The sequence below is a fragment of the Paramisgurnus dabryanus genome, chromosome 6 (genome assembly GCF_030506205.2).
Source record: "Paramisgurnus dabryanus chromosome 6, PD_genome_1.1, whole genome shotgun sequence".
Taxonomy (NCBI): Eukaryota; Metazoa; Chordata; class Actinopteri; order Cypriniformes; family Cobitidae; genus Paramisgurnus; species Paramisgurnus dabryanus.
In genome coordinates this window covers 38,122,881-38,148,155 of record NC_133342.1, presented here as the reverse complement: position 1 = coordinate 38,148,155, position 25,275 = coordinate 38,122,881, and the positions used below count along the sequence as shown (strand labels likewise).

Sequence of the window (25,275 nt, the reverse complement as noted above, 5' to 3'; positions counted from 1 at the left end):
GTTTTTGGTTGATTTTTTTTTTGAGGCGTACATCCCTGTAGATTTTTTGTTATCTCATTTGACCCACAAACCCATGTTATGGAAATGTTTTTTAAACCGCATTTAAACCTTTAGCTGACCAATCATCACTCTTGGGAAGTAATAAAGGTAATTGGACGACAGCAAAACCATTGACTGTAAGCGGGAGACAGAAACATTTTTACCAGCAGAGGATTAGACATCGGGGTCAACTTATGTGAAAAGCATTTATAACCACAGTAATTGAAGAGCTCATACAGTAATTAAATTGAAAGCTCTCATTGGTTGAAAATGATCTGGCTGTAAAGCAAAACCTGAACCAAATGAAGGATTTGCATAGATGTATAAGAAAATATAATCCAATGTGGAAATTTTTCTTTTAACATTCACTGTAAAAAATTGCTGTAATTATGCAGCTGGCTGACAGTAACTTACTGTAGGAGATAAAGACTGAAAATGTTTAATGTTCATTTTACTTGAAGCAAACTGTTGCCAGTAAATATTCTACAAAAATATTTTAAAGTGTTCATATCAATAATTTTGAAGATGTACATTGTTGTGAAAAACTGTACAAAAGCACATTATATTTTTCATATTTGCTGTCATTTCTGTGCATTTGGCAGATGAACAGGAAGTTGGGATAGGACATTTTAAATGTTTTTTTTAATATCTTAATTATATTTAGTAAAATATATCTGTGTTTCCGTACAGGGTTTATCCTAGCCACAGAAAATGCATGTTTGAGCTGCCTTAGTTTAAAAACACCTTGACGTATCTTAACATAAATCTGTGCCATTGTTTTGTCTTAAGATGCACACCAGTATTGTTTTTGTAAGATTTGCTTGTAAAAATTATTTAATGTCGTAATGTAACTAAGGCCTAGTACTCGATTAATCTAAACCCTGTCCGGGAAACTGTCCCAATGTCCTCTTATTTAAGTTATAAATGACAATTTTGGGCGGGTCTTATTCTTCAGATCTACATTCACCTAAAGGATTATTAGGAACACCATACTAATGCTGTGTTTGACCGCCTTTCGCCTTCAGAACTGCCTTAATTCTACATGGCATTGATTCAACAAGGTGCTGAAAGCATTCTTTAGAAATGTTGGCCCATATTGATAGGATAGCATCTTGCAGTTGATGGAGATTTGTGGGATGCACATCCAGGGGAATCCACGAAGTTCCCATTCCACCACATCCCAAAGATGCTCTATTGGGTTGAGATCTGGTGACTGTGGGGGCCATTTTAGTTCAGTCATTGTCATGTTCAAGAAACCAGTTTGAAATGATTCGAGCTTTGTGACATGGTGCATTATCCTGCTGGAAGTAGCCATCAGACGATGGGTACATAGTGGTCATAAAGGGATGGACATGGTCAGAAACAATGCTCAGGTAGGCCGTGGCATTTAAACGATGCCCAATTGACACTGGTTATTTCAGTCAAAGTTGCTCTTCTATCAGCTTGAATCAGTCGGCCCATTCTCCTCTGACCTCTAGCATCAACAAGGCATTTTCGCCCACAGGACTGTCGCATACTGGATGTTTTTCCCTTTTCACACCATTCTTTGTAAACCCTAGAAATGGTTGTGCGTGAAAATCCCAGTAACTGAGCAGATTGTGAAATACTCAGACCGGCCCGTCTGGCACCAACAACCATGCCACGCTCAAAATTGCTTAAATCACCTTTCTTTCCCATTCTGACATTCAGTTTAGAGTTCAGGAGATTGTCTTGACCAGGACCACACCCCTAAATGCATTGAAGCAACTGCCATGTGATTGGTTGATTAGATAATTGCATTAATGAGAAATTGAACAGGTGTTCCTAATAATCCTTTAGGTGAGTGTATGCGTATGGTGAAATTTTTTTTCTGTTTTAACTGTTTTCTTTCCTAAAAACTGAAACAGGACGATTCTGTAGGGTTTGACGTTTGGTTACCTCATAGCTTGCAATTTGAATCTGAAGTGCAGAATGATGTCATTAAAATCATAGATCCTTATTGGCGAAAGTGAGAGACTGTAAGCTTTGTATACTTATATATGTTTGTCAACGTTTTCATCCACACTACTGTAGTTTTCAGATATCCCCAAGGCAGATTCATGTTAAAGGCAAAATTAATATTTATTATATAGTTATTATTTGTATCCATAACTTTTGCACTAATATTACAATGCAATACTGACCTATGTAAAGGAACTTTTATTTTTTAATTTTAATTTAATTTTAAGACGAAACTATCATTTATATGTTTTATTTCTGTTAAGGATTATATAGTTCATTCAGTTTCATAAATCATACCCGCTTTTTGTTCCTGGGAATAACCCCCTTATCTTGGCATTGTTAGACGTTAGTGCCATGCTATACCACTTCATCTATTAGCACATTGTGATATAGAAACTTAAAAATATACAGAATACATAGTAAATATCTGAAATATTATGCACATGAAAAAATATTTAATGCTTAACTTGGCAAAGTCACACCCTCCCATATTGAAATGGGTTTAGAGTATTTGGAAGCGATGACCTCTGTTTGCTGGCTGTTTACATCTGAGTTCATTGATCCTCGTCCTTTCCTGTTCCTTAAAGCACAGCAGACTCATTTCAGCGCAGACAGAAAATCATTCAGTCGGAAATAAAACAGCCGCGTCTGCAGGGGGGAGAGAAAGATTGACAGATGCAGACAGATGGAGTGAGTGAGAGAGACACAGACTGAGAGAGAGATACATGAAGCTTTAATTCATTTTCGCTTGTACTTAAGCAGCATCATAACTTAACAGAGACCTTCATAAACTAAAATTTCCTAAATTTCCTTTTAAACATAACTCCCTCTTATTTATGTTACAAATAATCATTTCTGGCAGGATTTATTTATCAGCCTAATATATATCTTCGATAATTAAATGTGATTTTTTTTGGGGGTGCTTTATTTTCTTAAAAGCTGTCAAGTGTGGTTTTGCCAGTAACTAAAGATTATTTGTCATTTAAGAAATGAAAAACCCCTTTGATATGTCACACCTCAACTTCCTGTTTCAACAGGAAGTCTGTGACTCACCAGTGACCTAATTCTTTAAGCCAACCAGTAAATTTGATGATAATCTAGTAATGGCCTCTGATAGCAGTGATTCAGATCTAAGCAGATGTAAACAGTTTAGATTTTCTCTTCATGATTTAGGAGAACTGATTTCATGCAGTATTTCAGTATGACCGCCTTTATCTTTCTGTGTCATGTAGTTTATTATGTCTGTCTCTTTCACATACTGTACATCTGTCCTGCTGGTTAAGAGATCTTGTTTAAAATGTCAATCTACATTTAAAAAAAAAAATGCTGGGTTATTTATTAACCCATATGTCAAAAAGGGAAAAACCAGTGTGTTGGGTTTTAATTTAAACAACGCAGAAATTACAGTAATACCAAATTGTGTATACAATTTGTGTTTACCAGTAACATACTGTAGATTTACATGTATGTTGGTAACAGTTTGTTTAAAGATAAATGAACATAAAACATTAACAAGACTTTGTCTTTACAAGAAAAAGCTATAAAAAGTACAGCATTATGCAAAGCGTTTCTGGGAACCAAAATCAGAAAAAACTGGAAAAGGTTGATGACGATTTATGGTTCCCAAAATGCTTGGCATGGGGCTGTTTTCCCATTTTGTTCTGTAAAAATAAAGACTTGTTAATGTTTAATATTTATTTTTCTTTGAACAAACTGTTGCCAATAAATAGATAAATATTCATCTACAGTAAGTTACTGGGAAACAGCTTCATAACTACAACTAATTTTTACAGTGTATGCCGGGTTGTTTTAACTCATTGTTTGGTCAAATATAAATATTTTCTGGGTTACAAAAGAAGATATTTTGATCAATGATTGTAAGCACACAGTTTATGGGACTTATTGATTTTCATAGTATTTATTTTTCTTACTGTACACTGTAAAAAAATTCCGTAGAAATTGCAGCTGGGTTGCCGGTAACTTACCGTAGATTTAATTTTATGTTTTTTACTGGCAACATTTTGTTCAAAGTTAAATGAAAATTAAACATTTACAAGTCTTTGTCTTTACAGAGTAAAACTAAAAAACAGCATCAAGTAAAACATTCTGGGAAACAAAATCTGAAGCAAAAAAGGTTGATGATGATTTCTGGTTCCCAGAATGCTTTGCATGAGGCTGTTATTGTATGGTTTTATTCTGTAAAGATAAAGACTTGTTAATATTTAAAATTTATTTAACTTTGAACAAACTCTTGCCAGTAAATAACATAAATGTAAATCTACGGTAAATTACCAGCAACCCAGCTGCAATAACATTGTAATTTCTACAGATTATTTTACAGTGTAGAAGTCAATGGGAACCATCAACTATCAAAATATATCAAAATATCTTCTTTTGTGTTTAACAGAATAAAGAACCTCAGACCAACATAAGGATGAGTAAATGATGACAAACATTTCCATTTTTGGGTAAACTATCCCGATGGCTGGGGTTCGTCTCTTTTTGGGTTGAAAATAACCCAGCATTTTTGAGAGTGTGTACAAACACTAACTCGGAAAATAATAGTAGTTTGACTCAGATTTGGTGCCGCACTTGTTTTGTTGAAGTGATCCTAAAAACTGAGCTGCGCTGCTTTGGATTTTCTGTGTTGTTACTCAAAATAGGTTTACAACCTGTAATTGTTCAGGCACTTGGCCAAAGAAAGTATTATTTTCATTCCTTCCTGTGATTCATACCTCCCTTATCATGCAAATGAGCCAAACATCTGAAAGACCACATGTTCTTCAATTATGTTGCTAATTATATCAGAATAAACATGCAGGTTAAACTACAGTTTTACATTTTTAACCGTACGCAAGGTTGTAGCTATTGAGGCATTGCTGTAGGGTTTTGCTCTGGGTCATTCACGGGGCATTGTTAGATGATCACTTACTTAAGTTGAAGCCTGATCTCACTGTTTATACGTATGTAACTTTCAAAAACACGAAACATATTTTTGTACGTTAAAATAAATCCTAAAGCGTACAATGTAGATGTATTTGCAACATTTGATCGTAGCATTATTACGTTTTTACAACTTACAAAATCTTTCATACCATAAACATTGCAGTACAATTTCCATTTAACCATTTTATCTATAATGTTACCAGCCTAATGCAAACCTTACCCTCAACCTAAAACCTTTTATACAAAAAAAGGTAAATATAATGTATTATTTTTATATTTTGCAATGTAATGGAGAGAAATGTGTAGGATTTTTTTTAAACAATCATAACAACATAACGTTAGTATTTAAAAGATATTCTAAGCGGCTAATGCAGTCCTACCCAAAACAGTTCAGTGAAATCATGTACTGTTAGAAATAAAAATCATAACAGACAGATTTTAGTCTGTTTACTTATAAGTCTAATCACAATAATTTATTTATTGCAAATTTTCAAAAGCAGAACCAAAAGTAGTTAAAATGAGGATGTGCTGCAGCTGCAGTCCTCTCTGGAGTTTATGAAGTAGCATAAAGGGAAATATTAAAGTTATTCATCTATGAAGACTTAAATCTGGCTTCTCTCTGTAAAGGCGCACATTTGAAATTTTAAAAGTACATCGATTGAAAGATGGCAATGTCGCAAATCTGTGACGTCGCACGCAAGAGCCAATGAGCTTTTGATATCACTGCTGTTAAGCAATGTGTCGTAAAGCTTCTTAAGGCGCAATATTTGAATTCATATTCATAACGAATTCGAGATTGGACATTTACAGTTGCTGATGAAAACTGGGATCAAGATCGCTGGATAAAAGGCCTGAATTTGGATCTGTTCCACGCAATCATAGGAATTTTAAAGATGTGGATTACAGCGAATAAATAAAATTAACATCTTTTGTGAATTTATGTTGTGATGTTATGTAAGTATTGTTGCATAGGAGAAATCATCTTTTGTGTGTCATGGGAAATGAACTAAATATTACAAAATATTACAGAAATGTTATTAACTCTTTTCCCACTAGCGTAAAAAAAAGTTGCCAGCCAGCGCCAGCATATTTCATGATTTTGAAGTTTAATGCCTACCAGAAAATGTCCTTTGATAAATATATAAACTTACAATATATCAAATGAAAGAACAGACCCTCTGCTTTCAAACAAACTTTTCAATGTTTAGTTCTCTTCTTATCACCTCTCAAATATGGGTAGGTTTCTTCAAAAACACAAATTGTTTTGCAAAAAGCTGAGATAATTTCATTTTTTTAAGGACTTTTGACAGAGATCAAACATACACGGAGTTCTTACTCTTTCATGTGAGGCGTTGTTTCCAAGTTGTAACAGGTGCGGAAGATCAGAGGAAATTTGACCACCTGGTGGATAATAGCAGTATTGCGGATTGCCAGAAATACTCGTCATTGGCAGGAAAAGAGCTAATTTTAAGGTTTTAAAGTGTAGTGTTGTTTAATATTGTGTAATTCTCTAAAAGTCATGAACATATCATTAGGTAAATGAGTAAACTTAAATAAATTAGCCAGAAAATATAACAACAAAACATGTCATTATAATGGTTAAAAAAATGCCAATGCCCGCGATTTTAATATTTATGAATAGGAATATGTACAAATCTGTATGTCTGTAAATGTATTAATCTTGTCAATATTTGAATATTATACGATTCAATGTGTATGAAAATGTAAATAAACCATACTTTAAATACAGACAAGTGTTTTGGAGCTGGGTTGGAACTGAAGTCTGCAGGACAGTAGCAGGGTTGGAGACACCTGACCTAGGATTTAGGAATGCACATCAGATTATAAATAACCAGGGTTATCCCTGGTTAAGTATGAAAAATTTAAAACATGAAACAGTTAACCCAGGATTCTGTTAACCTGTGGTTCGGAAAAACCTGGGGTTACTTATTTCATGCATGGAAAGCCATCATGTGTGCTGTCCAGTATTAACCCAGCAAAAAAATAACCCAACATAATGTAGTATTTACATAATTAAAGAATCCAATGGTGCACTGCATCTCAAAAAAACATGGCATGCCAAAAATGTAAGAGATTTATTTATGCAATGAGTTTTTTTTTTGGTCTGTTATTTTTTGCATCAGGCTGTCCATGGGAATGGGATAACTTGACCTGCTGGGAGGGGGCCAGGGTTGGTGATGTTGTGGAAGTCAACTGTCCCGAACTTTTTGAGTTCATGAGCCCAGACGAGGGTGAGAGATATTTCTATGCACTGATATGACCAGATGTCATAATTGCATGTTTTTATATGTATTTGTATAGATGGACATTAATGTTGTATATTATTGTTCTTATGTTATGATATAACTTGAAAGTAGTATGTCTGATAAAACACTTATCGATCTTTCAATCTTTTTACACAAGTTTTATAGTCAAATTATATTTCGGACACAAGTAAACAAAATATATGACACGGTGCTAGTGATGTTTAATATGTTTTACATATTGTGTCTTTAAAACCAAGCCTTCATGTATGAGAGCATGCAGAAATGTTCAGTTTGAATGTCCATTAAATCAATCAACATAAATCGTTACCGATACGGATGTTTCCTGCTCAAGCTTTCGTTTTGTGCTGACGGCAGCAAATTTCATCAGTTACTTACATCATGTTTAATGCATTGGGTTTGATTTATTGCTGTTTTTCAGGTTTCGGTAAGATCAGCAGAAATTGCACAGACGCTGGCTGGGCTGAGCCTTTTCCTCACTATGTTGATGCATGTATGACCGGCGAAAACGCAACCAAACCTGTGAGTTGTGACTTAACACATATAAAGCTCACATCTATAAACTGGTAGACATTCAGTGGTGTGTGGAAGTAAAGTTGCAGATTAAAGCGCTTTTATAAGCATTATTTTCTTGAATATGAAAGTTAAACACCAAAAAGGCATCTCTTTAATGGTTTATACTATGTGTGTGTTTTCTTGTCTCATTTGAAGGACATGTACTATGCGTCAGTGAAGGCTCTCTATACGGTGGGTTACAGCACATCTCTGGTGTCTCTGACCACAGCTATGGTCATTCTCTGCAGGTTCAGGTTAGTTTTAAACAATTTCAGCACATAACATTGACCCCATGCTTTTGTATTTTAATTAAAGCCATTTGTCGCTTTTCTTTTACAATATGCAAGTGTAAATGTATGTTATCTTCATATGGAGAGTTATCCAACCTTTCACTTAAAGGGAAACTCCACTTTTTTTGAAAATATGCTCATTTTCCAGCTCCCCTAGAGTTAAACATTTGATTTTTACCGTTTTGTAATCCATTCAGCTGATCTCCGGGTCTGGCGCTACCACTTTTTGCATAGCTAAGCATAATCCATTGAATCTGATTAGACCATTAGCATCACGCTAAAAAAATAACCAAAGAGTTTCAATATTTTTCCTATTTAAAATGTGACTCTTCTGTAGATACATCATGTAAAAAGGCAGACGGAAAATAAAAATTTGCGCATATCGATAATTTTGACTCATACAATGTTGGCTATTGCTCCAAATATACCTAATAACTGATTTGGTGGTCCAGGGTCACAAATGGTATAAAATCACAGCCATCCGCCACAGTTCGTCTTCTAACAGCTTCTAAATGCTTTCTTCAAATCTGTCTGTCTCACAGAAAGCTGCACTGCACCAGGAACTTCATCCACATGAACTTGTTTGTGTCTTTCATCCTGAGAGCGATCTCTGTGTTCATTAAAGACGGCGTTCTGTACGCAGAAGAGGACAGCGACCACTGCTTTGTCCATACCGTAAGTAATGCAATGACAGGAATATCAAATCCCATGAATATCTCGAAAACTAAATGAAGACGTTTCCATCATGTTTTAATCTTTAATCAACCTTTACCGAAACACTCATCAAAGCAGGTTGGATTTATTCTTTTATTTTATTTGTGCATTCATAGTCTTTTCATTATTTCCTCTCACAAACTTTTGCATATGGAAATGGACCAGAATCGTATACGCGGGGCCAAAATACTTCTGTGGTCTATTTGCATCTGCAAGCCACAAGCTAATAATACCTCAGTTTGATTATGTCCATGTCTGTCTGAAAAACAGCCGTAATTACAATGACCCTGAGTTCAGTGCGCTCCGGAAATCTGCTATTATTTCTGAATCACCATAGGAATAGCTTTTAAAACCTGCACCTGAATGAGGCCTCCGAGTTTTCCCCAGCCAATCAGAGGCCACGGTAATGACATCATCTAGGATCTAATTGGATCAGAGGGTAATTGATAAACATATAAAAAGACTTAAGGGTGTTCTGATACAAAATGGTACAGAAATGACGAATGGAAATGTACATTCGCCCTGACAAACGAAAGATAAAGATTTGCTTCACTTTTACTTTAAAAATGCAAGCCATGATTGGGGAAAATATTTACATTAAACTTTAACTTTTTGGTCATTGTGCAGAATATACAAGTACAGGGCAAATGACATGCATCATCTTTAGCAAGAATTCATCTTATTTTACAGCTTAGCACAAATGCAGTGTTGTAATGTGTATTGTGTTATTGTGTTTAGGTGGGCTGTAAGACAGTGATGGTCTTTTTTCATTACTGTGTCATGTCAAACTACTTCTGGCTCTTCATCGAGGGTCTCTACCTCTTCACACTGTTAGTGGAAACCTTCTTTCCTGAGAGACGCTACTTCTACTTTTACACCATCATTGGTTGGGGTATGTCACAGTGTGAATATGAATGATTGGATTGTATAATATTTGGTCCTTTCTGGTCATTGGCTGTTTATGATATGATATGATGTCGTATATAATATAGATTATTTATTTCAAAAGCAAATTTCGTCTTTCTTCATTTCTTAGGAACCCCCACTATCTGTGTGACCATATGGGCAGTTCTGCGTCTACATTTCGATGATTCTGGGTACGTTGATGCCTCATATAAGAACAAGATGTTGTTTAGATCCTGCAGATGACAGATGACAACACATATGCTGGGATATAAACTATTAACATTCACTGTCACTTTAGAATAAAGCTTTATTTGGAAGGGATTACTAGCTCATCCAACACAACCTTATAACAGTAACTACTTGTTTATTACAAGGTGACTGATTCATATGAATTCGTACAATCTCATTCGTACCTTTTTGTACGATCTGCTTTTTCACAATTTACTTTGGTTTTTGGAGTTGGGCTTCATTACTGCTTTATTTTTAATATTAACAAGGTTTTTTATGATTTATATTGTACGAATTCGTCTTCGCCATCTCGTAAAATAGCTACAAATTAAATCAGGCTGGCTAACCAGTTACTGTCCATTATACAGTATAATGCTATATATACTGTTTGGTATGTTTCAAACTTTAGTGTGGTACATTATTGTCACATAACCTGTTTTTATTTCATTTAACATATAACACTCAAATGTATTTCAGTTTAAATGTATTAACACTAGGGTTGTGACGAGACACTTAATCCACGAGACGAGGCGAAACACGAGATTGGGTTCACGAGACGAGACGATATTTTTACACTTTTTAAGAAACCCTCAACGATTATTTTGCTAACTGATAATGAAGTAATTTGTTATTTAGGGTAATAAAAATAGACCCAAGTGAGCAGTAGCATTTAAAATGACATAATAACGAAGATGCAATAATAATTGGTTCAAATAAAGTATTAAAACCAAGTTACATTAAACAACATTTTGTGGCCTATAAATAAAAAGCATTATGTATGTATTATAACAAATGCCTGCAGGGGGCGATAGAGGACTCGTCTCGCAGACGCTGTCTTCACTTTCACTTTAGACGGAGAGAAACGCTTATTTTTAGTCAAACAATGTTTAAATCCATATTAATATTTAATATATGTCCATTTCTTTACAATAGAAATGATACAGACACTGTCATTTTTTGAGCAAGAACATGCAGACATTAAATCATGTAAACTCTGAGTGAGGGTTTAATCTGCTGAGACTTCACATCTGACACTGATCAACAGACAAACACAACGCGTCTCAGACTTCACACGAGCTCCCAAACGAACATTATTGGAAACCTAAACAAAAACGCAAACGCAGTAAAAGACAAATATAATGCATGCACTGTAAAAGGTTCAAACAGAAAGCTGCATCCTCCGGAGGTCGCATATGCAGGCTGCATTCGTCATTAAAGTTTATTTCTGATCATTAACTGAGCATTACATTTGCAAGTCGTGAGCATATTACAACAAGTTGCGATTAACTAAATAATTAGTAAACTTTATAATTGTTAATAGTCTCTAATAAGACAGTAATGAAGTAAATGCAGTTTAAAAATGCGACCTCCGAAGGATGCAGTCTTTTATTTGAGAAACGGCCAGCATCTCCACAAGAAATCTCGCAAGACACATTTAATCTCGCGAAACACATTTAATCTCGCGAGATCTCATCGCACGAGATCTCGTCACACCCCTAATTAACACTATAAAAAGTGAAAGTTGGATAAACAAAAACAAACAAAAAAAAATACTTCAATTGGTATCACCTAAAAAATGTAATACATTTTAAATAAAATTAAATACACTTTACTAAAAGAAAATTTATGTTGAAAATAAATTTTTGGGTGGTACCAATGTTTTAGTTATCTTACATTTTTCACTTAACATAAGAAAATGAAAGTTTAGAAAAAAGTTTTTGTTACCAGTGTTACCTTTTCACTTAAAGTGAAAAATGCAGTTTTTAGGTGTTACAAGTTACCAATTGAAGTAATTTTTAAGTGAATCCAACTTTTACAAAGCAGCATTACATAGAATAAAAAAACTGAAAGATAAGAAAAACAGGACAAATTTTTTAAAGGGGACATTTTACAAGATGTAAAATAAATCTGGGTGTCCCCATGTATGTATGCAACGTCTAGCTCAAAATACCATATAGATAATTTATTAGAAATTGACACTTTGTAGGTGTGAGCAAAAATGTGCCGTTTTGAGGTGTGTCCTTTAACATGCAAATGAGCTGATCTCTGCACTAAATGGCAGTCCTGTGGTTGGATAGTGCAGATTAAGGGGCGGTATTATCCTTTTCTGACATCACAAGGGGAGCCAAATTTCAATATTTTTTCACATTTGCAGAGAATGCTTTACCAAAACTCACATTTATAATTAAAAACATAATTAAAACATTTTTTATTGTTACAAGATACTCAGTGAGAAAAAAGTAGACTTGATTTTCTTTATTAGGAATGATTTAAATCTTAATAAGACAGATTGTGGGTGGGTTGAAATTTACAAAGGAAGACATTTCAGCATTCTGTGCGGTTTGCTCTTGTTGTACACTACACATGTTGGCATATGAAGCCATCCACACATGCAGAAAATGTGCAAAGTGTGCACAGTAGACACAGCAAAATTATGCAAATCATTTTCATAAAATAACTAAATAAATATTGCAGGTGTCATTGCTAACACACTTTGAAGTGTAAATTAAATCGTTTGACCCAGCAAATCGTGTGTTTTTTCAGCTGCTGGGACATGAATGATAACACTGCCCTCTGGTGGGTGATAAAGGGACCTGTGGTGGCATCAATCATGGTAAATTTACAAATTACACATTTTTTTTACAGTTTCTGTGTGTGACACGTCTATATAAATGCATTTATGGAGTTTTTCCATAACACACTATAAACATATTTCTTATATGTAAATATTTTCTGTACTTAAACGATTTCTTTCCTCATTCAGATTAACTTTGTGCTCTTCATTGGAATAATCATAATCCTGGTGCAGAAGCTACAATCTCCAGACATCGGCGGAAACGAGTCCAGCATTTACCTGTGAGTATGCTCGTCTCGGTCGCCATGGCAACAGCGTACAGAATCCATTGCACGGATTTATCGGTTTATGGCACAGATGTGGCCAGGCTTTCTTTATGAGCAATAACAAAATGATGAGTGTGATGTCACTGGTCCTCTACCCGTTGAAATGGGGTGCGTCCCTGGTCAAGAAAGGAATATGTATTCCTACTGGCCCCCTGTACAGCTCAATGTTGATTGTGTTATGTGTGATTTAAGGTTGAAATGTCTGCAGTGCATGTCATGTAAGTCTGTTCTGAGATCAGTGATCATATAAAGCAAACAAATGCTGTGTCAAGTTTTATTGACTATTGAAAGACTCTCAGCCTTAGTGTGTATCCAGATTTTTGGTGCGAGTCTGCGTGTTGGTGTTTGTGCGTTTGTGTGTGCGTTCGTTCTGTCCTAAAGAGTGTTTGTTGTCTTTGTCGTGTTCAGCAGCTGTGCACAGAAATGCTTCAGTGAGCCGATACAGGCTGCCCAGCATTCGTGCAGGATGTCAGAACTTTCTGCCATCACACTGTAAGTGTGTGTATGTGAGTGTTCGACTGTGACGATGTGCATTTGTGGGCTTCGCTCGGCAAATGTGCATTTTGGGTCTGTAAATATTGCCCGCTGACAGTTCTGTCATCTTGTGTGGTGTTGTGTGTAGTTTCTTGAGGCTAAAATCTGAAACCAGTTAATGGTGGTTCAACACTATCAGAGGTTGAATATCTAGCTGACCGGGTAGACCACTTGGGTCAAGTTTTTTTTTACTGGAAAAACAGATCGTACCAGTTGAAATTGCTTTTTTTGAATGTTTGTTGTTTGGTCCAAGAAGGTCTACAGGTTCAGTTAGCTTGCTGAGTGTTTATTATAGTGGTGGTGACATTGTGCGAGATTCAGTCGAGCGTTTAAAGTCTCGCTGTTTGCTGTGTGTTGACAGACGTCTGGCGCGATCCACGCTGCTTCTCATCCCTCTGTTTGGTATCCACTACACTGTGTTTGCCTTCTCTCCTGAGGATTTCAGCAAGCGAGAGAGACTTGTCTTTGAACTGGGCCTGGGATCCTTTCAGGTACCGAGGATCAGTTTTGAGTTCATCATGAAACATGTTCATGGGCACTTTATAGTGCTATTTTAAACCATAGTGATGCACTGCAGATACCTTATGCCATTTAGGTACAGGTAACCTCTAAATTGTACATTTGCATTTAGATGCTTTTATCCAAAGTGACTTAAAACAATAAAGTGATTCTTCTAAGGCAGGCAATATAAGATATCATATAAGCTATATAGGCAGTAGAAGATAATATAAGATATATGATAATATAAGAATCTGATATGAAGTTACAAAGTGTTAAAATTTTTTTAGAGACCATACACTGCAAAAATAAATTTCTTACTTTTAAGTATAAATATCTAAAAATTCTTATGTAAAGATCCATTGTCTTGGTTAGCAAAATGACCTAAGAAAATAAGTCTAGTTTTAAGACAACAAAAAAAAAATACAATTTGAGTGAATTAAATTAAAAAAAAATACCTATGGGGGAAGCAAAAAAATCTTAAACTTTTTTTTTACCCCATTGGCAGTTTTTTTGCTTGTTTTAACTGCAAATTCAATATTTTTTGTCTAAAAACTAGACTATTTTCTTAAGTCATTTTGCTCACCAAGAAGATAAATTAAGAATTTTTAGATATTTGTACTAAAAAACAAGACAAAAATACTAAGTAAGAAAGTAATTTTTGCAGTGTACATTGTAAAAAAAAAATTGTTGCTGACATAAATGAACACGGCAAAAATGACTTTCTTAGTTAGTATTTTTGTCTTGTTTTCGGACAAATATCTAAAAAGTCTTTAAAATTAACATATATTGTCTTGATGAGCAAAATGACCTAAGAAAATAAGAAATAAGAAAAGAAAAAGAAAATAATAAGCAAAAAATCTGCCAATGGGATGAGAAAAAAAAATCTTAAACTTTTTTCTTAAACACTTAAAGGTGCAGTGTGTAGACTTTTAGTGGCATCTAGTGGTGAGATTTCGAATTGCAACCAATGGCTTAGTGCACTGCTCACCCCTCTTTTTCGAAGCGCATAGGGAAGCTACGGTAGACACCGCAGGGCAAACATGTCTTGTCATCTGTAAAGCAGTTTGTCCGTTTAGGGCTACTATAGAAACATGACTGTGACTTCCATGTAAGGTGTATGTAGATAAAAACTAGAGCTGGGCATAGATTAACCTAGATTAATCGCATACAAAATAAAAGTTATTTTTTGCATAACATATGAGTTTGTGTTGTGTGCAATTATTATGTATATATAAATACACACACATTCATGTATTTATATTTAGGAAAAATGTACATCTGTATATATATTTATTTATATTTTTATAAATTCTAAATTATATATAAATAAAAACAATATTTAAATAAAAAAATTCTTAAATGTGTATATATGTGTGCGTGCGTGCGTGCGTGCGTGTGTGTGTTTAAATATACATAATATTTACACACATCACAAACTCATATATTGTTCAAAAATTACTTTTATTTTGTATGAGATTAATCTAGATTTATCTATGCCAGCCCTAAAAACTGTTCATTCTAAAGTAATAAAAACATAATAGATAAAAATGTAAACACCACTGGAAAATAGTTATGTATATTAGATTGCATTTCTCTCAATAGATCCTCCTAAAATGTACACACTGCACCTTTAATTCAAGAAAATTGCAAGATTTTTTTTTACCCCGTTGGCTGTTTTATTTATTTATTTTTGTCTAAAAACGACATTTAGTTTCTTAGGTAATTTTGCTCGTCAAGAAATTGAATCTTGATTAAAAACAATTGTAGATATTTGTCCTGAAAACAAAACAAAAACAGTTTTTCAAAGTGAAGTTGTTCAGCCTGAATGTGCAAGTCATTTCGGCGTAGTATTTTACATTTTAACTAATCATCAGTTGCAATATATTATAAATAAAAGCTGAAATCGCTTAACTTGAATTCAAAATAGTACGTTGAAATAACTTGCACTTAATTGTATGCATTTGGTAGACACTTTAATCCAAAGCAACTTACAGTGAATTACAAGGTGCATACATTTTCATTATGTGTGTCTTTGGGTTCAAACCCACAACCTTTTGCACTCTTAATGCTATGAATGGTCTCCCAATGAGCTACAGAAAGAAATATCATACAGTACAGTGTGCTCACTCACTAGGTTTTAAAACTTTAGAAAAGTGTATAGATGAATACTTTACATTTAAAACTAATTTGTAATGAAATGCAAGGTAAGACATTAGATCACTTTTGGTGTATTAATGACATATCACTTGAATTTTCAACAGGGCTTTGTGGTGGCCGTGCTGTACTGCTTTCTGAATGGAGAGGTAGGAGGGTTTTAGCTTTTGTCATATTATGTGCCAGTGGTGGTCTGTTAAAGTCTGTGTAAAGTCAGATATTAAATGTTTTCTCAGTATCTCCCACCACAGAAAAATATGTTAGCATCCACACAGCCAAATTTGCTTGATTAAAAAAATGCTAAGTATAATATAGTAAGTTTTTAAAACAGGCATGATTCTCTGCTCTCAAACGTTGGGGGTAGGTCTGATGACAGCACTGAAACCACACCTACACGCAGGAAAGCTCTTTCAACGTTTAAATACCGCTACAAACGGAATGGATGCTTGTGACTGTGTTAGGGGTGGGGCCATGCTCGGTGGCTCCAGTGCATCATCAAGTCACCATTTTAGCCCCGCCCAAATAATTCTAAACACAGAAATGTGGAAAAACTGTTAAACGGTGTTATCTGAAATGACTTTACATGGACTTTAATATATATTATACATATGTACACATACACTCACCTAAAGGATTATTAGGAACACCTGTTCAATTTCTCATGAATGCAATTATCTAATCAACCAATCACATGGCAGTTGCTTCAATGCATTTAGGGGTGTGGTCCTGGTCAAGACAATCTCCTGAACTCTAAACTGAATGTCAGAATGGGAAAGAAAGGTGATTTAAGCAATTTAGAGCGTGGCATGGTTGTTGGTGCCAGACGGGCCGGTCTGAGTATTTCACAATCTGCTCAGTTACTGGGATTTTCACGCATAACCATTTCTAGGGTTTACAAAGAATGGTGTGAAAAGGGAAAAACATCCAGTATGCGGCAGTCCTGTGGGTGAAAATGCCTTGTTGACGCTAGAGGTCAGAGGAGAATGGGCCGACTGATTCAAGCTGATAGAAGAGTAACTTTGACTGAAATAACCACTCGTTACAACCGAGGTATGCAGCAAAGCATTTGTGAAGCCACAACACACACAACCTTGAGGTGGATGGGCTACAACAGCAGAAGACCCCACCGGGTACCACTCATCTCCACTACAAATAGGAAAAAGAGGCTACAATTTGCACAAGCTCACCAGAATTGGACAGTTGAAGACTGGAAAAATGTTGCCTGGTCTGATGAGTCTCGATTTCTGTTGAGACATTCAGATGGTAGAGTCAGAATTTGGCTTAAAAAGAATGAGAACATGGATCCATCATGCCTTGTTACCACTGTGCAGGCTGGTGGTGGTGGTGTAATGGTGTTGGGGATGTTTTTAGGCCCGTCAGTGCCAATTGGGCATCATTTAAATGCCATGGCTTACCTGAGCATTGTTTCTGACCATGTCCAATCCGTCATGACCACCATGTACCCATCCTTTGATAGCTACTTTCTGCAGGATAATGCCCATGTCACGGAGCACAAATCATTTCAAATTGGTTTCTTGTACATGCCAATGAGTTCACTGTACTAAAATGGCCCCCACAGTCACCAGATCTCAACCCAATAGAGCATCTTTGGGATGTGGTGGAATGGGAACTTCATGCTCTGGATGTGCATCCCACAAATCTCCATCAACTGCAAGATGCTATCCTATCAATATGAGCCAACAATTCTTAAGAATGCTTTCAGCACCTTGTTGAATCAATGCCATGTAGAATTAAGGCAGTTATGAAGGCGCAAGGGGGTCAAACACAGTATTAGTATTGTGTTCCTAATAATCCTGCTGGTGAGAGTATGTTTACATTTACACTCATAACCCAATACATAAATGTATGGGCAGCGTTTACACTAGTACATGGTTTAAGTGATCCTGTTCCAAATTTTCCTCATAGATTCATAGGATATGACCTATGAATCTGATACGTGCATTTGAATCACGTCAACTTAGGTGGACACCAACTGTGATCAGCTAACTTTTGACTCTTTCTCGTCAATATTTCGCTGGCGTGTAAAGTAAAACCATGTGTAATCATTTTGGCTGCCTCTGTAATCAGTTTTTAGTTACTTGGCCACTTACAGGATTACTCCACTTTCAAAAAAAATTCTGATAATTTATTCACCCTCATGTCATCCGAGATGTTTATGTCTTTCTCTCTTCAGTCGGGAAGAAATTAAGTTTTTTGAGGAAAACATTCCAGGATTTTTCTCTATTAGTGGACCTCAACAGTTTACAGTTTCAATGCAGCTTCAAATGCTCTAAATGATCCCAACAGAGGCATAAGAGTCTTATAGCAAAACAATCATAATTTTCGCAAAAAAGTACTTTTTAAGCACAACTTCTCGTCTTGCACTAACTGTGTGACACGCCAGCGCGACCTTACGTATTATGTAATCACGTGGAAAGGTCATGTGTTACATATATGCATCTTGGAAGACATGGGAGTGAGTAAATTATCACAATTTTTTATGAATATTGAGTAATCCTTTAAGTATTTCCTTGTCTACGTCTACTGTGGATTATTTTTCCAAGTGTATGTAAATGCAAATATTGGATACAGGTCACTTTTTTAAGTTGATGTCGTCACCATTCTTAGTATTTTTGTCTTGTTTTCAGTAAAAATATATAAAAATATTATAAATTAAGATGCATTTTCTTGATGAGCAAAACGACCCAAGAAAATAAGTCTAGTTTTTAGACCAAAAATATCAAATTTAAGTGATTTTGTGCATAAAACAAGCAAAAAAATCTGTCAATGGGGTAAGCAAATTTTTCTTAAATTTTTCTTGAATTTAGTGTTTAAAGGATAATTCCGGTATTTAACACTTTGAGTCTCATTTCTAGTTTGTTTTGGATGAACTACAGTGATGGACACAGAAATTTTGACAATGGGTCGTGTCTTGAGTTTTTGACTCGTTTAGAAGCGTCTCTTGACTGCTTCAGAATGGAAGTCAATGACCATGCACAAACATGTCATTAAAACAACACTTAACGTTCATTTTCAAAACTGTACTACTCACCGAGTGGTTTGTGGTGTTCGTTGATGATTAAAAACAAATATATTGGTGCAATGTATGATTTCAATCCATGTTATTTGCTATAGTGGAACTATTTTTTCAGATACTTCACAACCGCGTATATACTTCCGCTCTATATTTGAGTCTGAAGCGTTAGCACACTCCCGACCACTTGATGGCAACAACCACTTTGCCATACAAGTACGCTCGGTGTCTAGCGTATAGACAGTCACAATCTAGCTCAACTTCAAACCTAAAGCTGGTCACTGAGCCATCAAATATGGGAAAAATTTCTTCTGAGAGAAACTGAGCGAAAAAACTACAACCACATGTAAACAGACCCCTTTTCTGTTTCCCGGCGGCGGAGTGATATATCAGCGAGCAATGAGTCTTCCAAGAGAGATCAATGGAATTTTACAAAATGCCAAATAAAACACGACAGAAGCTGTATTTCGCTACACAACTTGTTTTTAATCATCAACGAACACCACGAACCACTCGGTGAGTAGCACAGTTTTGAAAATGAACGTTAAGTGTTGTTTTAATGACATGTTTGTGCATGGTCATTGACTTCCATTCTGAAGCAGTCAAGAGACGCTTCTAAACAAGTCAAAAACTCAAGACACGACCCATTGTCAAAATTTCAGTGTCCATCACTGTAGTTCATCCAAAACAAACCAGAAATGAGACTCAAAGTGTTAAATACCGGAATTATCCTTTAATAAAAATGTTCAAGATTTTTTTGCTTACCCCATTGGCAGATTTTTTTGCTTGTTTTATGCACAAAATCACTTAAATTTGATATTGGGCATCAAGACCTGTACTGTAAATGTGGCCATATACATATGACCAGCTGCCATATTGTATATTGTCTACTTGCCACTTGTAATGCTAATTTGACACATTTCTGAAAAAGCTTGGCTTGCATGTTATATGTTAAATCAAGTGTCTTAATTTCTTATAAGGAAACAATAATTTTTAGTCATTGAAGATTTTAATACAATGTTTCAACCAGGTCTGATGGGAATACATTGAGTTTTTGTCCCAATCAGCAGCAAATGATGCACGACTTTTATCCTCACATCAATCTGTTTTAATTCCATTGTGCCCAAATCATCAAATATGTTTGATCCGCATCAGGCCTGGTTCTGACACAGTATTAAAGGACGAAGCAGTTTTTGCGCGTGCAACCCTTACAGCTGAGTACATTAAAAAAATGACCTCTTCAAGTTTCTCCCTAAAGGTGCAGTCGGAGATAAAGAGGAAATGGAGGAGCTGGACGGTGAACAGGTACTTTGCTGTGGACCTGAAACAGCAGCGTCACCCTTCGCTAGCGAGCAGTGGGGTCAACGGGGGGACGCAGCTGTCCATACTGAGCAAGAGCAGCTCGCAGATCCGCATGTCCAGCCCGCTGGCCGAGACGGTCAACCTCAACCTGCCCACCTGAGCGCCTGATTGGCCCATTCCTCCGCTCGTCCATGCTTAAAGCCCCCTGCCCTTTCACCAATCACGATTCTAAATTAAACCTCCGGATAGTATTTATAAACCCATATCATTGAAAAGAAAAGGGTCGGATGTGTCATCCATCACCCAATGCTCTTCTGATTTATCCGGGGATATATTTATAGTGCCAAAACTATTTTAAACTCACGCAGAGAACAGTTACAATTCATGGGGAAGTGGTATGAGCGCCAAGTAAAATTTCGAAGGCTTTCTAATTAATCTGTTCACAAAACGAATATAAAAGCTTAAACGAATGTTAAGATACTTTATTTAATTTAAAAGTAATGCAGTACCTCATAAACGTCAAACGTGAGGACGCAGTGAATCTTTCGCGATGCATTATGAGCCATGAATAATGTGAACTGTCGTTGCTATAATATCGACACAATGCATAAACACAATCCTCTTTAAATCCATTTACGGCTGATAGATACTGTAATAGCACATTGCTTTACTACACGAGAATGTCGAGCGAGTAAAATCGTACGACGTCAGACGGGTTACATTTCAGTGTTATGTCAATAGAAACGTAATAACATGAAGTGCCAAAACAGTTTTATCTGCAAACTACTGTGTTTAAGAAAAATTCATTATATATATATGAGAAAATGTACAGATTTAGTGTTAGTCATACGGATGTATTCGATGAAATGATGTTCGCTATAGAGAGGTTGTAAAACAGTATTTTTTATAACCAGCCGCAAGTACGGAGTATGTCAACATTACGATGATACGTAAAATTATCAATTTTTCTCCAGTTTGCTTTTTTGCTTAATGACAGGCCAGTGTATTGTGTTTCTCTCCTCATTCAAATATAAAAAATACAGCACTAATGTAAACAAATTGACAAACTAACTAGCTAAAAATAACAGCATTTTTTAAATTTTGATAATATGTGTGCAAAGATGCCCACAATCCCCTGTGATTTATTCAAAGTGCCTGTTGGTCACAAAAATAGCTTTGATGGATTACCAGTATTATAAACAACCTGTGCCATACAGTATTATTCGTAGTTTAGATCAAATTCAATGTGTCAGGTAGTTTTTCATTTTAAAATGTACCAATCGATACGATCTTTAATTTATACACAGTAAGTCTTAGAGTGTTTCTAGTATAAATAGATGCTTTGAGATGCACAAATAAATGCCATTACGTTATTATCAGGTACATTATAAAGGCATTTAGGGCTGATACATTATGTTTAACTGTGAGAGGAAAGAGTAAGTGTTTAAGGAACAGTTCCCACCCAAAGTAAAAATTCTGTCATCATTCACTCAAAAAAAAAAAAAAAAAATCCTGGGTTTGGTCAAAAAGGGAAACCCAGCCATTGGGTTAAATTAACCCCTCAAAACCAAAAAACTTTATATTTGACCCAACAATGGGTTAAAACAAATCAGCACACTGTAAACTGGGACAAGTTAAATTTACTTAAAAAATTAGAGGAAAGTTGTTGCCCTGAAAAAATTAAGTAATGTGAACTAAAAGAAGAGTACTTGTAACTTAATTTCAACTTAATTTAGCAAGTTCAGAAAACTTAATTTTAAGTTAATTTAACTTGAAATTTCAAATGCTCTGTCCAACATCTCCACTTACGTAACCGACTTTTAGTTTTATGCTGGATTCACACCAAACGCAGTGAAGGCGGAAAAAAATGCGCTATTCGCACGTAGTGGGACACTTGAACATTCGTGCGTGAAAGCAGCGGTTGAAATTCGAGACATTCACGAGGAAATTTGCGTCATGGGAGGGGTTTTTGCGACTCTGCTCGCTCCCTGTGATCACGTCACTACTAGAGCAAGTTCCTGATTGGTTAAGGGGGCGCAAATATCCGTCAAAGCTCAGATTTTTCTACTGGCGCGAGCCAAATGTCAATTCACGCGGAACATGCCATCCACTTTGTGCCTTCCGCGCCATTTGCATTAATCGCGCCGCAGGATGTCTATTCGCGTCTTTGCATTGACTTAAAATCTAAATCACTCGCGCTTGCCTCCTCTTTTGCATCTTGTGTGAATGCCTCATTATAAATGGCATTATAACACAAAATTCATGACTGAATAAACACCGGAACGGTGACTTCACAAAATGATCACTTACGACAAAACAACATTTAATAATATAAGAGCTTAAACCTCTATGAAATGTTATCAACAAATATTTAAGAAGTTAGGGTATTCCTAATAATTTAAAGGGGTCATATTATGAGATTTTTTAAGATGTAAAATAAATCTTTGGTGTCCCCAGTGTGCATACGTGAAGTTTTAGCTTCAAATACCTCACAGGTAATTTATTATAACATGTTAAAATTGCCACTGTGTAGGTTTGTGCAAAAATGTGTTGTTTTGTGTGTCCGTTAAAATGCAAATGAGTTGATCTCTGCACTAAATGGCAGTGCCGTGGTTGGATAGTGCATATTAAAGGGGCGGTATTATCCTCTTCTGACATCACAAGGGGAGCATGCTTGCAGAGAATGGTTTACCAAAACAAAGTTACTCAGTTGATCTTATTTACATTTTCTAGGTTTATAGAAGCACTGGGGACCCAATTATAGCACTTAAACATGGAAAAAGTCAGATTTTCGTGATATGACCCCTTTAAGTTCATTTGTTTTAGTTTAATGTATTTTACATGCTTAAAAGTTAAACGAACTAAGATTTTTTTAAATATATGTGCAAATAAGACAATATCTGAGTCAACAGTGCATAGGTTAAGGTAAAACCCAACATTTTGGTTGTACAGTGTTCGCTCACTGTGTGTGTGTGTGTGTGTGTGACTCCCTTCATGCGAAAGATGTGTACTATAGATGCTCTTTGCTTTTTTTCTAAAAGAGAGGTTATCAGTGCCTGTCAAGCTCATAAAAACATAATTAAGTTTGAAGTAAATGATGACAGAATCTTTATATATGTGACCCTGTGTGCGAAATCCAGGCTTTAATAATGAGTTAAGGAGCATCAAAGTTGAATTTCCCTTTGATTTCAGTCTTTGACATGACTCAGCCAATATTGAAGATATCAAGATTATATTTTTACAAAGTGTTCTTTGCATGACGTGTGGGATGATTTAGTAAATAAAAACAAACTAGGTTTTCACAGGCAGGGTCACATCCGAGTGAACTTTAATGCTAGGAGAGGGAGAGTGTAACCCCAACCCTTTACACGTACAATCTTTGATGTCAATCTAATAATCCAACCAAATTTACAGCTTCACCACTGACTGACAATCACTATGAGTTGTAACATCACTCTGCGCTTTTCCATTTACTTGTTTGAACAATGTGCATCGATGTACAAAGTGAACTTACATGGCAGTGAAACTACAGTGTTCGTTCTCTGGCTTGATGTTTTAGGGTGTATTTTCTATATGTGCCACTAACTGATGGATGTACCAGCATTCTCTCTCTCTTTACATCAGCACTTTCAGTCTCAATCTTTGATGTAAATCTTGTCATTTTTCAGATATGAATGCAATACGTATGTGCTTTTTGTTGCATAGTTGTATTTTATATGGAAACAGAGGTGAAATGTAAAGTGATGGTGATTCTTTTTGAAATGTCTGTTTAATGTGGAGATTGTAAAATATTTGCCGTTTTGCGAAAGTGATGTCATTTCTGAGGCACCAGCAGTACCAAACACAACTGCAAAATGATGGACCCACCTCCAGGGTCTTGTCATTGGTTGAGCTGGGGATGATAGGTGTGGCCACTCATGCAAACAGGTGCAATGCATGCTTGCAAAGTTATCTTAACCTCACTACTGTATATGTGCAGAGTCAACTTTGCATTTGTATTTGTGGGAGCTAATGGCACAGAAATGACTCACTTGAACTATACCACAAGTTTGATTTTTTTCTTTTTATTATTAAAATATGATCTTTTATTCCGGTCAACCTGTAAATATTACTGTTCTTGAATAAGCTTTCAGTGATAGTGAACGTGTGACCTATAAAGACATAGAGCTTAATGTTTGGATATATAGTAACAGGAAAGCTGACATTCCTATCTGCATGAAAAAGAGAAATATATTTGCTGCTTTCCGTGTTCTTAACACCAGCTGTCATTCTGAGTATACGGGCGCTCAGGAGGGAACGACCATGAGTCTCAAAGCTGTTACAAACCTGTCGTGTCAGCTGTGGAAATGTGTTTGTAATACGTTTGCCTGCCAGCAGACAGCACTGTGGGTTTTATTGGTGCGCAGGACACGAGGAAAGGGATCTTGGGCCATCGGACGCCTTTGATCTGTCTCTTCTGTAGGTCTGAAATGTGCATTGTAAGATGTAGTCGTGTGACTAATATAAATCTGAATGTAACACCTGGCCAACAGCTGTACTGTACATTCAACTCCGCTGCTTTGTAAATCTGTCTGCTGTGCTTTCTGCTTAGATGTAGAAATGATGTCTTTGTTTGACCTGTGGACATTTTTTGTACATGTTTGTTAAAATCCATTCTTGACATACAACTCTTGAATTCCTGGGATTTGTGTGTTTTTATGTATGTGTGTTTAAGAGTGAATGTATGTTTAGATGAAAATACTAAATGAGAGAGAGAGAGAGAGAGAGAGAATTTACCTTCTTGGGAACTCACTTCACAATACAAAATGAGAATAGTATTGCTAAAAATAAAGGTGCTGTAAAATTGTTATTCACACTATTGCCATAAAGGTGTAATGTGTATTTTTAGCGGCATCTAGTGGTGAGA

The 25,275-nt window shown here is 35.8% G+C and overlaps 1 protein-coding gene across 4 annotated transcripts in view; it reads left to right on the top strand.

The window, feature by feature from the left end:
* adcyap1r1a (adenylate cyclase activating polypeptide 1a (pituitary) receptor type I) overlaps positions 1–25,053 on the top strand; it is a 34,051-nt gene extending 8,998 nt beyond the window's left edge. The window contains exons 4-15 of one of the 4 annotated variants that reach the window (XM_065276727.1): positions 7,110–7,217; positions 7,672–7,772; positions 7,962–8,059; positions 8,638–8,770; positions 9,548–9,701; positions 9,846–9,906; positions 12,488–12,557; positions 12,708–12,799; positions 13,253–13,336; positions 13,740–13,869; positions 16,141–16,182; positions 20,313–25,053. In XM_065276727.1, coding sequence (XP_065132799.1) covers positions 7,110–7,217; positions 7,672–7,772; positions 7,962–8,059; positions 8,638–8,770; positions 9,548–9,701; positions 9,846–9,906; positions 12,488–12,557; positions 12,708–12,799; positions 13,253–13,336; positions 13,740–13,869; positions 16,141–16,182; positions 20,313–20,537 — 1,298 coding nt within the window. In that variant the 3' untranslated portion in view covers positions 20,538–25,053. The remainder of the gene's footprint in view (positions 1–7,109; positions 7,218–7,671; positions 7,773–7,961; positions 8,060–8,637; positions 8,771–9,547; positions 9,702–9,845; positions 9,907–12,487; positions 12,558–12,707; positions 12,800–13,252; positions 13,337–13,739; positions 13,870–16,140; positions 16,183–20,312) is intronic. The other 3 variants (XM_065276728.2, XM_065276729.1, XM_065276730.1) reach the window with 3 other exon arrangements.
* Positions 25,054–25,275: the final 222 nt, after the last annotated feature.